This window comes from Poecilia formosa, unplaced genomic scaffold (genome assembly GCF_000485575.1).
Source record: "Poecilia formosa unplaced genomic scaffold, Poecilia_formosa-5.1.2 Scaffold149, whole genome shotgun sequence".
Classification (NCBI taxonomy): Eukaryota; Metazoa; Chordata; class Actinopteri; order Cyprinodontiformes; family Poeciliidae; genus Poecilia; species Poecilia formosa.
In genome coordinates, this window is record NW_006800088.1 from 289,627 (window position 1) to 303,597 (window position 13,971).

Genomic DNA, 13,971 nt, shown 5'->3' on the forward strand with positions numbered 1-13,971 from the left:
CCTAAAAAAAAAATAAAAAAAAACTTTTTACAAAATTACCTGTTTTATAGTTTGAAATAAATGTTAACTGAAGAATGTTTGTAATTTATGCTTTTTCAACTTTTAATTAGTAGTCCATGATTTTTTTTTTTTTGTCTCATCTATTCTTCAAAATGTAAAACTTGGCCTTCAAGTGAGGCAAACAAAGCAAGTTTTTATGTCGCCAATGTATACAAGAAGAGCTATACTTAAAAAGTTTAAAACTTGAGCTGTGACAAACAAGGATGTATGCAGACCGTTCATCTTGCTACCTCCATATGGTCAACAGGACGGTGACTGAGGTTAAAAGCTCATTCTTAGAGAAATCCTGCAAAAAGTGGAATGTCAGCTTCCATAAGTTAAAGACCAAGACAACATCCAGCTGTTTGGGAGTCATCCAGTGATGCACAGCTTTATATTGCAATGTCCCTAGCTTGGAAAATGAAAATAAAAACCCATGTGGGGATGTTTTTTCCAGCTGAACAAACAAAACTGAAGTAATTAGTTTTGGATCAAAAGAGGAATGAGATGGAGTCAACATACAGTTTCAGTTATTACAGCTAGAAACCAGAGATCAGGTCCAAAATCTGGGTGTAGTAATGGAGTCAGACCTGAACCTTCAGAGACACAAAGACGATTACAAAGTCAGTCTTCTATCATCTGAATTACATTTCCAGGATTAAAGGATTAATACCCTCAACGAGATCTAGAGAAGCCAATCCACATGTTCATCTTCAGTCAAATTGACTTAAAAATAAATAAATAAAAATCAGCTGCTGACCAGAACGCTACTGCAGCTCATATTCTACTAAAACTAGGACGACAGGGCATATCACCCCTGACCTACTGACCCTACGTTGGCTCACTGTAGTTCAGAGAATAAACTTTAAAATCACTTCTATTTGACTTGTTTTTTTCATAATTGTGATCTCAGGTTCAAACTTTCAGAAAACAAAACACTTTGGTGACGGTGAATTCAAAGGCTCATATTTTTTTTATTTTCAAAGTGTGTGCAGAGATTTGACAGAAAGCACCGACGTAAACCACAATATTGCATGATGGATGGGTACAAAGCGACCCCGAGAAAAATCACCCCGCGTAAACTTTACACAACATTGCATAAGCATTATGCTGCAAAGGTCAAGAGCGTCAGCAATGATGCAAGTCAAAGGGGTTGGTTTGAACGATTTAAAGACGCAGGTCACTCATTGCCGTTCTCCCATTTACAAAATGTATTTAATTTTTTTTAAATGGCAAACATGTCTTTTACCTCTTTACCCCCCGTATATGAAACACTTAAAGGCTTAATGTTGCAACATTATACATGATCTCAAAATCTTGCTCCCATCATAGTAGTAATAAAAAAACAAAAAAACAAAACCCCATTCTTAAAAGCAGAACATTTTTACATTTGACACTTCATGCACACATTTTCCATCCGCTTTGCAAAAATGTTCACGTTCACCTTACACTTCATGATGACACATGTTGACATAATCCCTTTGCCAGAGTATAAAATCCAGCCGTTACAAAAAAGGTTAAAGGTCGTCCTGCACCCAGGATATTTCAGAACAGTCCGAAACGCCATGCATAATAACAATGAGCATAATAAAAGCTAAACAGGACATTCTCTATGATACAGTGCATAAACCACCAGACCTCAGTAATGCTGCAGGAAAGCTGATAAGAGAGTAGAAGAAGTATGGCACAAGAACATTAACATGCCAGGCCAGCAGCACTGCTGCAAACATCCATTATGTAATATTGCATATATTTGTTTACGTTAAATGCTAGGCATGATTTTCAGATGCTTGCTCTCATTTTCTGTTGCTTGCATCAATGGACTGAGGTGTTGCAAAGCTTCAGGTGGCCCACGTAAAAAAAAAGAAAAGATTTTAATGGATTAGTATGAGAGAAAAATATCAACTAATAATTCCCTAACATTTAAAATTTGAGGTTTTAGAGCAATGTTTGCATTTTTGAATTTAAAGAAATCATAGCAGAAGCGTTAATACTTGTGAATCAGAGAAGGTGAGGAAAAGAGATAAAACTCTATGAGTTGCCAAATGACCACGAGTGCACAGGTGGTCGTTTCAAACTCGAAGTCTGAAGGATAAAATGAAACTAAAGCAAATGACTGCAGAATCCTCTTCTTGGTGAAAGAAAACACTTGGATGTGTGGTAAAAAAGTAAAGATTTTGTGGATATAAAAAAAAAATGCAACAAAAGCACAACCCTGTGTCCACCCACTTAGACCCAACCATTAATTTTTTTATGTCTATATAGTTTATCAGCATTACTTGAGGGTAAAACAAGAACAAAACAAAAACATTAGCACCCAGAGTGAGCTCTGTTCAATTGGCAAAACATGCAACGAATAAAGAATTGGCACATTTCCGATACAGGCACTGGAGTCACAGAGTCTGTCTGTTTTAGCATCACAAGGCCTCAGCAGAGAGCATCCTGGAGGAGAAGAGAGCAGTGAAGGCACTGGTAAAAAGGTTAAAAATTAAAAAAAATCTGGGAATAATGGGCCTGGAGTTGCAGTGGGATGTGGTTCATGGACTCCACTCATCTCTAGGCAAACATGGTCAGAGTGATCCACTGTGGAACGAGGAGAGCAGGAAATGAATACAGTTTGTTTGCAGGATGAATTAAAATACCATTCAGAGTTCAGGCTCTACCTGAAAGAAGTTAAGGGATATTTGACCGTCTCCATCCGTGTCCATGTTTGTAAATGTTTCTGTTGAGACAAAAGCGTAGGAAACCCATTTGCATCTTACATTTTCTGTTAAAAACAGACCAAAACCAGTGCAGATTTTCCTTCTGGGTAATTTTCTTTCAAAAGAGAGTCGGGATACAAGCAATATCGGGTTTTTCTTTAGGTCACAAAAGGGGGTAAAATCAAAGTATCTTACTGAACATCGTCTCCAGCCGGACCAAACAGGTGACAAAGTTGTCGAAGTCGATGGCCATGTCTTCCTCCGTGTACCGCAGGATGATCAGCTGGAACAGATGGTTGTTCAGCTTGAAGCCTGCAGCGGCGAGGATGAAACAGCACAATCAAGGGTTAAAATGTGTCTCAATTGATTGTTTTTCTTCTTTATTCATGTTAAACAGAAGGGCACCTGCAGATTCAAGGGCCATCCGCATCTCATAGGAGCTCATGGTTCCCGATTTGTCCAAATCAAACTCTCTGAATATAGTCTGATGAGGTAGAAGTAACAGAGAGACAGAGGAAGAAAAGACAAGTTAGACATAAAACCATTCAGTTTTATTAAAATGGGTTGTCAAGATACACAATACTTTGAAAAGAAAAATGGGAATGTTTGTGTTATAAATTGGTCATTAGTACTTCAGCAAACCCCAAATCTCAAGCACAGGGTATAAAGTATTAATATCTGTTGACGTTTATCATATTTTATCATGTTACCTTAAGTTTCATGGTATTTCATTGGGATTTTATATGACAGACCATATAAAAAATGGGGTATAAGACTCCAAATCTTATACCCCAAATCTGATTGGTTTAGCCACACAAATCAGATTGGTGAAATCTGATTGGTTTAGCCACACTAATCAGATTGGTGAAAACTGATTGGTTTAGCCACACTAATCAGATTGGTGAAATCTGATTGGTTTAGCCACACTTTCTATCTTTTTTTTTTCCATCCTGCTTCATATGTACATGTCATTTTTCTGATGATCCGTCAGATTAAAATAATAATAAATAAATTCTAGTTTGTGGTTGCTACGCGACAGGTAAATACTTTAGCATGGAATCGGATCCACAGCAATGGTCAGCTATGGCATTCCTAATCACCAAGTCTGGATTAGGGATTTAAATTCAGGTCGTTTGCAGCTCGCTGACTGAGGCTTTAGTGCTGAATCTCACCAGGTATCGTTTGATCTTTTCCCAGAGAACGTGGAACTCCGTCAGGCCCAGCTTCCCGCTCCCGTCCACCTGGGTTGCAAAGTTCAGGAACATTTGGGATTTCAAAAACATGGAATGTAAATTACAGATCCAGGCAGCTCAGTCACAATTTCATCTCATTTTCAAGGATACGTCCATGAGGTTTATCATACTGCGACAAGCTTCTTTAGAGAAGCCGTCCGTCTTCAGGTCCTTATCTGGCAGTAGAAGAAAAGCAGGGAAATTAGTATTTATTGGTGAACAAATCATATACTGGTATTAGAGAAATGACAACACAGACTTCAATAAAACAAAATAGTTGAATAGTTTTCTCAAATGACTAACGTTTGCTCATGATCCTGTTCAGTATAGTCTGAAGCTCAGTCAGGCTGATCTCCATGTCCTGTTGGGCCAAACAAAGTTCAACTGAATTAATTACACCTTTGCCAGTTCAACACAGTCACTGTGAGTTTTATGGGGCGCCTACATTGCCTGCCAGCTGCCTGAAGAGACTCTTGAAGCCTGCGTCAATCTGGCTCTCATCAAGTTTAGTCTGAAACACAACAAACGCCTTAATGACACTTTCCTCATAGAAATTTAGTTTGTAGATTAAGTGCACCAATCGCCTCCTCTCACCTCTGGTGGAAGATTTGCAACGACTTTGTCATCAAGCTCCCTGACAGCCAGAAGAGAAAATAGGTTATGTCCTTTTGACAAGACATTATTCAGTAGACGGCAACCCTTGACTAACATTTCGTTCTGCATGATCTCAACCATGAAAATAGAAACATAACAGCTGTCACAACGTTAGCAGCATTTCGTCAGAACCTTTAGCGTCACTCACTCGGAGCCGGCAGGTTTTTCGGAGAAGACTCTCAGGACAAAGTCGCCGTCTTTGTTGGGCTCAAAGGTGGAGGGGACGATGACGTACTCCCCGACGGGCAGCTTCAGGCGTGAGCTGACCTCCCTCAGGTTGATGAACTGCTCCGAGCGAGCGCTGGAGGCGTGCGTGAGGAAGAAGTCTCGCTTCAGGTGGACCCCCGAGCTCCCCACGAACTAAGGGAGACGGACAGAAGCGGCAACGCGTTTTCTTAGGGCCGTCGTTTGAAAAATGCACGCAGAGACTGCGGAGAAGTTTCATCCTGATGCTTCGCTTCTAGGCTGAAACCTGCCCTCACAACTAAGAGTTATTGGAGGAAAATAAATATGTAGACTGGTACCTCTCTTGGAACCTGTAAAAAGAGACACAAGACAAAATAAGAGATTATTTAAAAAGAAGGAAAATAAAATGAAACCGATATCTGCACAGAGCGCTGCTGACCTCATACAGAGCAAACCCGATGGTCTCCATGTCTTTGCCCTCTCGTCTTTTCTTCCTGCGGTCCTTTTGCATGAGAGCCACCAAAAAGCTGCAGTCCGATTGGCCGGGGGCGTCGGGGTGCTGCAGGATGATCTTAAACTGAGGATTCAGCCAAAATGTCGCTGTAGGCGAGAGGGCAAAAGGTCAGCCTGATCACCTTCCACGAGAACTACAGGTCGATACTGAACGAGGATTTATTTATGCATGAAATACTAAATGAGAATTCAGATGTTTATTTCTAAAATCAGGAGAAAAATATAGTAAGAACAAAAAAAAACAAAAAACGTACGAATGGAATTCCCAAAAATATTTAGGAAGAAGAGCACTGTGTCATTGATTATTGCTTAAATAAGAGTCACTTGTCCACATTCCTTCCAGACAAGAGTCCAAATCTTCCCCACATCCCTCTACAACAGCTTCTTTTCAACAAAATAACAAAGTTTATACAAATAAAAGAAGCATTTAGCGTTTTCCATTTAGCAAGTTTAACACCATGAGACTCTTGACGTGGGACTTGGGATTTTTTTTGGATGAACGTTTTGTTTCCTGAAATGTGGCAACAAAATCAAGTTACAATCTCTGGCCCCGGTTCCATCTCTTCCTGCCGTCTCCTCGTCGTCGGTCAGTACCTGGGTAGTTCCTGCAACCTCCAGCGGTGCTGCCTCTCCTCCACTCGCCGCCGAAGAGCGACGTGTTCCACTTCTTCATCTGGCAGTGCTGCAGGGCGTCCGCCGTCAGGTTGCAGATCTCCAGACGGGTGAACTCCCGCAGGAAGTCACTGTAGGACATCCTGGAAGACGGAAATAAGTCTGGCTCAAATGACCTTGTCTAAAGGTGGGGGTACAGGTGTAAACGTTGAAATAATTTACTAGGCTGGGTCTCTATTCTGTTAGACTCACCAGAACTCCCCGTCTTCACTGCGTTTCTGAAGCTGACTTCTGGTGGAGCCATCCACGGAGTCCCATTCTCTGGAGCTGAAGAATTTATAAAGAACGGAAAATAAACAAATAAATGGCACAGGATAGACTTCTACTTAAGGTCCATCTCAGATATTTTTAAATGCAGTTTTAAATTTAGTTCCCAGAAGTCACTTCATACTTAGGCATTCCCCAAAGCGGGAATGCCCAAGTGGGAATGGTGTGGAATGAAGGGAGAAAATCAGCACAACACAACGATGGGAAACTGGATAATTATTGATATCGATTAATATTGATGATTACCAATATTATTTCTAACTCCTGTACTACTCAGCCAACCTTTTCGATATCTACAAGCAATAGATAACAAAATTATGGCGCAAATTTATCCCACTATACACTCCTGCAAATATTTGAATTGGTTCAGCCTCCAAATAAAAATAAAAATAAACATCAATTTACCCAACTAGAAAAGGAGCGATTTCTTCCATATTGACAGTAATTTCTCATCTACATCCCCCCACCCCCCAACCCAAAATTTGTAAATCTCAGTTGAGGGAAAAAAAGAACTTTACATCACAAAAGCACAAAACAGTGAAACCAAATCCGTGTGTGGAAGACCTTACTTGTCGCTCCAGGCCCCGGTCCACTCCACCTCCCCCCAGGGGTTCCTGATGCGGACCAGCTTGGTCAGGTTTCCTCTGTACATCACCTTCAGGCAAAGAAACCGCTTGTGTTTATTCTTAGCGTCGCCACATGTAGAGCACAGACACCTAAAAACGAACAGCTGCATTCCAGCCGCAAAACCTTCATAAACAGGAAGCGACCCGTTTGCCTCACAACCCGAAGTCTGCTGCTCTGTGCGGACCAAACGAATCAATCACTGATGCTGCTGCAGAACAAACATCTGTTGCACAGCGTGTGCACTTTGTTTCTAATCAATGACTATACGCCATTAATTAGTTTATGAGGTCAATTAAAGTCCCAATAAGCCAGACTTTACGGCATGCGGCTCAGGACTCTGCTGGAGTTTCAGAGCGGACTCCAGTTTCTACGCTCATCGATGCGAGTGCTGAGACAATAAACAGTCAATTCCAAATTCGCATTTGTTTTTTGATCCCGACTAGCCTTGTTGCAATAAATAATAAATCACATCATAAATTAAAACAAGCTCAATAATTTCCATTTGCATAATTTTTTGTTTCTCTTTTCTCTCTTTTTGATCAAAAACTGGCTGATAAAAAGTTTTCAGTCAGGTGCTCTGGTCTTAAAAACCACTTTTTTTGAAGAATAATTTTATTTACAAACTTCACACTTCATTTTATTTATTTCTATTGATTTATTTGGGATATTTAAAATGTCTTCCAGCGCTAAATGCTCATTAGAATTTAAAATCTGTTGACCTTTGGGAACATTTTCTTGCATTTCTACTATTATATTACTTGAAAATGGTCTCAAAACAACAATATTATCGTTTATCGCAATAACTTCTGGGACGATTTATCGTCCAGCGACATTTGTTAAGGTGACAGGCCCGATACCGACCCCCACGTCCTCCAGCATGACGGCTCACCTCGTGCACAGCGGTCACGGAGTAGGCGTGGCCCTTCACCAGCTTCTTGAATGTGACGGCCTCCATGTCTGACGAACTGGTGATCTGTGAAAGAGACAATGCAACACATGCATTGTGAATAGGGGTCACCGAGATATTTATCTGGAGCGGGGAAATCTCATCATGCTTGGTCGAGCTACAACCCAGCAGTGCATGTGACGTCTTGTGAGACGCGGACACGAGCTCAGATTTATTACTGTGGCAGCTAAAAAAATCAGTAACGTTTCTGGAGCTCTGGTTTCTGAACTATTCACACCTGCAATCGTCTGCTGTAATGCGACTGCAGCATTGCAACAGAGCAAAGGAACATTCTGATCATCAATGATTCACCTTTTCATCATGTATGGAGAAAGGTCCAACGTTTTTTTTATTTTTTCCCCCTTGTCAGAGCGCTGGTTCGTCATACTGAAACTAAAGTATCGGAAGGTAAATTTACCAGGCAGAATGTCCTTCGCTGCAGAGTTCAGTGCTCCCTGTCTGCAAATAAAGGTCCTGATCAAAAGCCTTTGACACACTGGATTCCTGGCAGCTTTGGTTGTGTAAGCGTCTCTGCCCTCTAGTGGCTTCAGATAAAACCTGTTTCCCACCCCAAACACAATACTATATTATAGGTTATAAGAAGATATTTAGACTATAAGGTCATAATACTGTAGGTTTTTTTATTTATTTATTTTTATAAAGAGAACTTACATTGAGGAAAAGTGAAAAATGTATCTCTTGTTTTATGTTTATATGCATATAAACACACAAGACACCATATCAAGCTCTGATTCAAATTTATTTAGCCAAAATAAAGTTTTAAAAAATTAGGGGATTTCATTTTTTTAAACTTTCCCTCGATGTGTGTCCTCTTAAAAAAAAATAAAAATAAAAAACTACAGAATTTACGACTTTCATATCTAGTCTACTGTGCCACCCTAGAGTCTGAAGAGCCTCATGAAAACTTACGGCGGGCCAGATTTGGCCCCCCATGTCTTGAGTTTGACACAAGCGTGTTAGAAGACGGTTTGAGAAAACGTTCAGAATCTGTGACAGAACTACATTATCGTCTTGAATCTGAGCACGAGTAAACGATCAGCACTGACGTCGATGGAGCAGCCGAGCAGGGATCCTCTCTCCACGGCTCGGCTGATGATGTTGAAGAGGTCTGAGGGGGCGTTCTTCAGCTCAAACATCTCCGTCACGCCTCCGGTGAAGTCCTCAAAGCCCTCTGATGTGCTGCCGCCTGACAGAGCCTCATAGCAGCCGTTCAGCCTGCGGACCAAAGCGGTTCTGGCGCATGAATTGGGTCTCCAAGGAAACGAGAGGCGGTAACAGCGGAAACACTTCACGCTGCGTTATTTATGTCAAAGCTTAAGTAACTACAGTTGCAGTGTTTCCTGTTTATATATGGTATCATCAGTCTCATGTTCACGTTGCACTAATATGGGAAACTGTGTAAACGTGGCAGCCATGTGTTTATATGAACAATACTGTATGTCAGTCGTACAACTGAGACCACAGCTGTCAACTGACGCAGCTGCAGCTCTCGGTCGTTGAACCCCTTCAGAAATCATGACCAATTTATTATGCTGGACAACCACTAGGTGTCATACTAGAGCCGCTTTAAAGCTGAGCTGTCAGTTTGCAAATACTGCTCTTTTTTTCTCCTTACAGACTTATGAACAATAAAATTGCTTAGATAAAAAAAAAATTCACAACATATTTAAATTATTTTCTTCTTTAAAAAAAAAAAAGTAGATTGCAACCTCAAAAAACAGGAAATTTTTCTAATCCTCATAGCTTAGCAATAGCTCTCAAAAGTTTGTACAAGCACAAAGCCAGTTTATTTGGTAGACATTTTCAATTGCTTGTCGATACAAATAACGACCTATTAAATCCAATTAAGAAAAGTAAATGCATTTAAATATCCAGATCCAAATCAGAAAACATTTCCCCATCAAAATATCAGCGAAACGTTTCCAACGCCTTGTTGAATCAATGCCATGAAAGCTTATCTTGAAGGTAACAGGAGACCCAACCCAGTACTAACAATCTGGACCAGATAAGGCCAGTAAGTGTATAAAAAAACAAAAAGGGATTTGCAACAATGATTGTGATTTTTTCAGCCGTGTTCTTACTTGGCGTAGGCCTTTTCCAGCAGAGCGCTCCAGAATTCAGTCCCCTCTGCGGAGTGGACAAACAGCAACTTCCCATCTTTCACCGGGAGACGGTCATCAATCACCACTTCCACCCACTCTCCAAACTGCCAGAACTGCATTACAAGAGAAGAAGCAGAGAGCGCTAGAAAACACAATGAAGGATTTCACGTTCTTTAACAAAGGAGTCTGGACTGTTTGTCCAGAATCTCATCTGAACATCTGCACAGCTTCAGAACGTTGCAGGTTTTTGCTCAATACTTCTTCTGGATCTGTAGAAAACTTACGTAGGAGTGAGCACTACACAGAGTCAGTCTACTAAGCCAAATCAACAACGTAAATGTTTCGCGTTTTTGTGCGAATAAAGGTTTTAAAAAAACGAACAAAAAATAATTACTTTTTTTGATACAAAGCATTAATAATACAAGAACAGAAAAAAAGTATTCTGGTTTAACTCAAGTTAAAGAAAACAACATTGCTCACCCTTTTGACAAATGAGGTGAATAATGTTTACAAGTAACTCTGTTAGATCTTTTCACAGAATGTGTGTAACGGCAATTATTTTCCAAATCAAACAGGTTTCTCTGCTGCATGTAAAGAACCACAGAGGAGGGCGGAGTTAATTTCTCCGAAATAGTTTGCCTAGAGCCTGACATGTTTAGGTGATTGATTCTGCTTTCCAAGAAAACACACAGGTACTTGTTTTGTTTTAATCTATTTTTAATTAAAGCATTACAGGTAGATGCAAATAGGTTCACGTCTAGGAAATTAGATCTGATTCAATGATTGGTGTCCAGCAGGGGGCAGTATGAAGCAGATCCAAACCATTCTACTCTACTGTATTTGTTGTTGTGACATGGAAAAATTAAAATCATCCTCAAAAAGAGTAATGGTCGAGGTTAAATGATTTATTTCAGATTTATTGCAGAAGCATAGAAGCATAAAAGCGATGTCTGGAATTTCACCAATTCATTTCAACGTTTTCTTCAGTGGCTGGGCAGATTAGCATATGGGTGCAAATCAGAGCTGAAGCCTGCAAGACTGTCTCAGCGTAGTGTAAATCAGCACAGACTCGATAAGGAGCTACAGAATCCAACTCACCAAAAAAAGAAAAAAAGAAAATACTGTCCAAGTCAGATTAGCATCCTGCTGGTCATTATACACCAACATGTATCCAAATGAAAGTAAGTTAACACAAAACTACAAAGAAAAAAGCCCCAACAAACATGAGAAGTGAGAATTTTTTCTAGTAAAAAGCTAAAAACAAAACAGCTTGACATAGGAATTAAAAAAAAAAAAAAGTTTCTCCTGTAAATTCGGTGGCTTGGGAGTTTTTTTTTCCTGACAAGATTTTCCTTTTAACATTCCAAACAAGCTTGAAGTGCTAAATCTACACCTCTACAAACTCCCAGGGGTCAGCAGCACATACATCCTCCTTTGTAGTAGCTAGCTGCAGTAAAAGGTTAGGCTGCTGTCAGACTTGTTCCTTTCTTGCCATATATGACCAAGCATTGAAAAACATCTTACATGGACATAAAAAGAAAGGGGGCTTTGTTCTGTCGCATTAGTCAGCTTTGCACGTCATTTTTGATGTGCCACTGTCATAATACGAGGAATGGTGCAAAAATAAAATGTTCAGCAACAACTGGAGAGAGCAAGCCACTTCTGCTGTCAGAACATATTCACCTTTTATTTATTTATTTTTTTCCAAATTAAAAAAAAAAAAAAAAAAAAATCAAGGGACAATTTGGGTATGGAAGTTCAATGCAATGAGTTTCCCAACTGGAACAAAAAACCATTTCCTGAATTCATAAGAAAGCAAAGAAGCCAAAGTCACTTCGAGCATTCGTCATGCAGAGGTGTGTCATTTATCAGTGCAGACATCTACACACCTCACAATAAGGAAAAAGTAAAGTCAGCACTGTGTTGACAGCTGAACAGCAAACGTTTGACATCTGTGGACTAAATTTAGCATTTCAAAGTTGCAACACTTCTACTGTGGAAGTTTTTATTGTGTCAGAAAAAGGCAGCAGGCCGTTTTGATCTATGATTGAACTGTATATGCTAGCGTGCTAAATGTATCTATAAATTCAGACTCGTGCTAAAAAGTCTCACAAGGACCAAATGAAAAGCCACGTACAGAAACCGTAAGGCGGTAATTGAATACAATGGGAGAATTTCCAGCAGAAAAAAAAAACTCCATTTGTGGTTTAGGCCAATGGAAGAGACAAAGAAAAAAGGAAGAAGGTTGGAGAACTGTCGTTTTAGCTTAACCACAGAGCTAATGAGTGTACACTAGCATCACATTGCATCCAGGAGCATTTAGCCCACTTTTGTTGGTCAGCATCTGCTTTCAATGTGCAGCAGAAACTTTCCAAAACCTGCCTGCAAAGCCGAGCCCACTTCTGGGAGAAGCCGTGCCACAATACGGCCCACCGGAGACTCGCCCAGTTTCAGAATTGAACAGCTAAGTGTGAACACCACCCTTAGACGCTGTGAGAAAAAAAAAAAAACAATAACAAATGAACTCTGACCAGATCGGTGTCGTAACTTGCAGGAACTTTAGTGTCTGAGCCTGAGAAAAACCTCAAAACTATTCAACAATAGGCGTTCCCAGGCACACAAAAAAAAAGAAAAAGAAAAAGCATTGCTACAAATGTCTTAACGGATTCTGCTCCAGTTTATGTTTGTTTCTGACCAAGACTCCCCTTCTTTCTGATTTTTTTCTTTTCCTCTTTCTGCCTTCACACTGAAAAAGAACAGATTACAACTCCCCGCAGCTTGGACTCGTAACGTTTTGGGATGACTCATTCAGTTCAGGGTAATTTATCCACAGGCTTAAGGGATCCAAACGTACACAACAAGGGAAATCCAAGACAGATCTAAAAGCGCGCAAATGCAGAAGGAAGCAAAGACCAGCTAACAAATACAGCATAAGTCTAAAGAAAGGATTATGGAAGTGGAGCAGGTTTTACAAAACATGAAGCTTTTCTCTTTTTTTGCATTCGTATGGTGTTCAGCTTTCCCGTGTTTAGATTTAGCACAACATGCATTTGCAGGACATTTTGAGCAAGCTGGAGCATTATTCCCTCTCACTTTAGTAAAGCAGCAATGAATACAGGAGCACATGTTTCTGCAGTGCACCACTGTCTGGTCCCAGAGGTGTAAAATAGCAGCTGTGAGCCACTTTGTGATGATTTTTATTGATGTTTCTGCCGCATGTGACAACCGCACAGCAGGGAAAAAAGAAATTCACCTTTTTCTGACCATTCAAAACTACATTTTGAAGTGTTAAGGACTACAGTCCGCCTTGTTTTATACGTTTGTCTGCACCGTGGGCCTCACGTAGGGAATGTGCAGAGACAGCTGGGTTGTTTGTCTACTCGTTTCTGCTCCGACGGTTTTCATGACTGAACGGGCTGATGGAAGGGATCCCTGACGGATCTCTGTTTTATTTGTGCGTTTGACATAATCTCTGTGACTGCGCGCGCGCTATGAGCGACCGATGAGCGAGTGTGCCGTCCCTCCATCGGGACAGCTCTGTTCCCCTCAGCTGGCAAAACGCCCGCTGGATCAAACGTCAAATTATCTTGAAAGGGCTCAGTGACCCAGCGAGCCGAGATGGTGGAGTGATTACAAGAGCTACAACCAGATTTTCTCCGCCTCAATTTTTTTTTGTGAAGAGTAAGACTTTAAGAGAAAGAGGCAGAAGACAGTCTCATGGAGGCATGTTTTAGTAGATTCTTCAAAGTGTAAAATAAATCTCTTTTAGTACTTCAGGGACAAATGGCCAGAGAAACAAATTCAGATATAAAGACGTCAGTTTGAAAACGGATCAAAAATAACGACTGAAGCAGCCTTGTTGCCAAGTTTGGACCGTCCCAGGTACATCTTGTTTTTTTATTATTCTGGTTTATAATCATTCTTAAAGAGAAATAACTTCAAAATCAGCAGCTACAACTTCTTACTTAAAGTCAAAACTCAAATATTTTAGGGGGGAAAAAATACATTGA

The 13,971-nt window shown here is 40.3% G+C and overlaps 1 protein-coding gene across 2 annotated transcripts in view; it reads right to left on the bottom strand.

The window, feature by feature from the left end:
• Positions 1 to 993: 993 nt before the first annotated feature.
• Positions 994 to 13,971, bottom strand: part of capn1 (calpain 1) — a 37,807-nt gene continuing 24,829 nt past the window's right edge. The window contains exons 5-22 of one of the 2 annotated variants that reach the window (XM_016677194.1): positions 9,941 to 10,074; positions 8,906 to 9,074; positions 7,782 to 7,865; positions 6,835 to 6,920; positions 6,191 to 6,265; positions 5,921 to 6,081; positions 5,253 to 5,413; positions 5,152 to 5,163; positions 4,776 to 4,987; positions 4,568 to 4,607; positions 4,419 to 4,484; positions 4,277 to 4,334; positions 4,085 to 4,149; positions 3,914 to 3,982; positions 3,147 to 3,225; positions 2,937 to 3,053; positions 2,703 to 2,761; positions 994 to 2,622 (exon numbers count right to left, since the gene is read on the bottom strand). In XM_016677194.1, coding sequence (XP_016532680.1) covers positions 2,596 to 2,622; positions 2,703 to 2,761; positions 2,937 to 3,053; positions 3,147 to 3,225; positions 3,914 to 3,982; positions 4,085 to 4,149; positions 4,277 to 4,334; positions 4,419 to 4,484; positions 4,568 to 4,607; positions 4,776 to 4,987; positions 5,152 to 5,163; positions 5,253 to 5,413; positions 5,921 to 6,081; positions 6,191 to 6,265; positions 6,835 to 6,920; positions 7,782 to 7,865; positions 8,906 to 9,074; positions 9,941 to 10,074 — 1,674 coding nt within the window. In that variant the 3' untranslated portion in view covers positions 994 to 2,595. The remainder of the gene's footprint in view (positions 2,623 to 2,702; positions 2,762 to 2,936; positions 3,054 to 3,146; positions 3,226 to 3,913; positions 3,983 to 4,084; positions 4,150 to 4,276; positions 4,335 to 4,418; positions 4,485 to 4,567; positions 4,608 to 4,775; positions 4,988 to 5,151; positions 5,164 to 5,252; positions 5,414 to 5,920; positions 6,082 to 6,190; positions 6,266 to 6,834; positions 6,921 to 7,781; positions 7,866 to 8,905; positions 9,075 to 9,940; positions 10,075 to 13,971) is intronic. The other variant, XM_007563578.1, reaches the window with a different exon arrangement.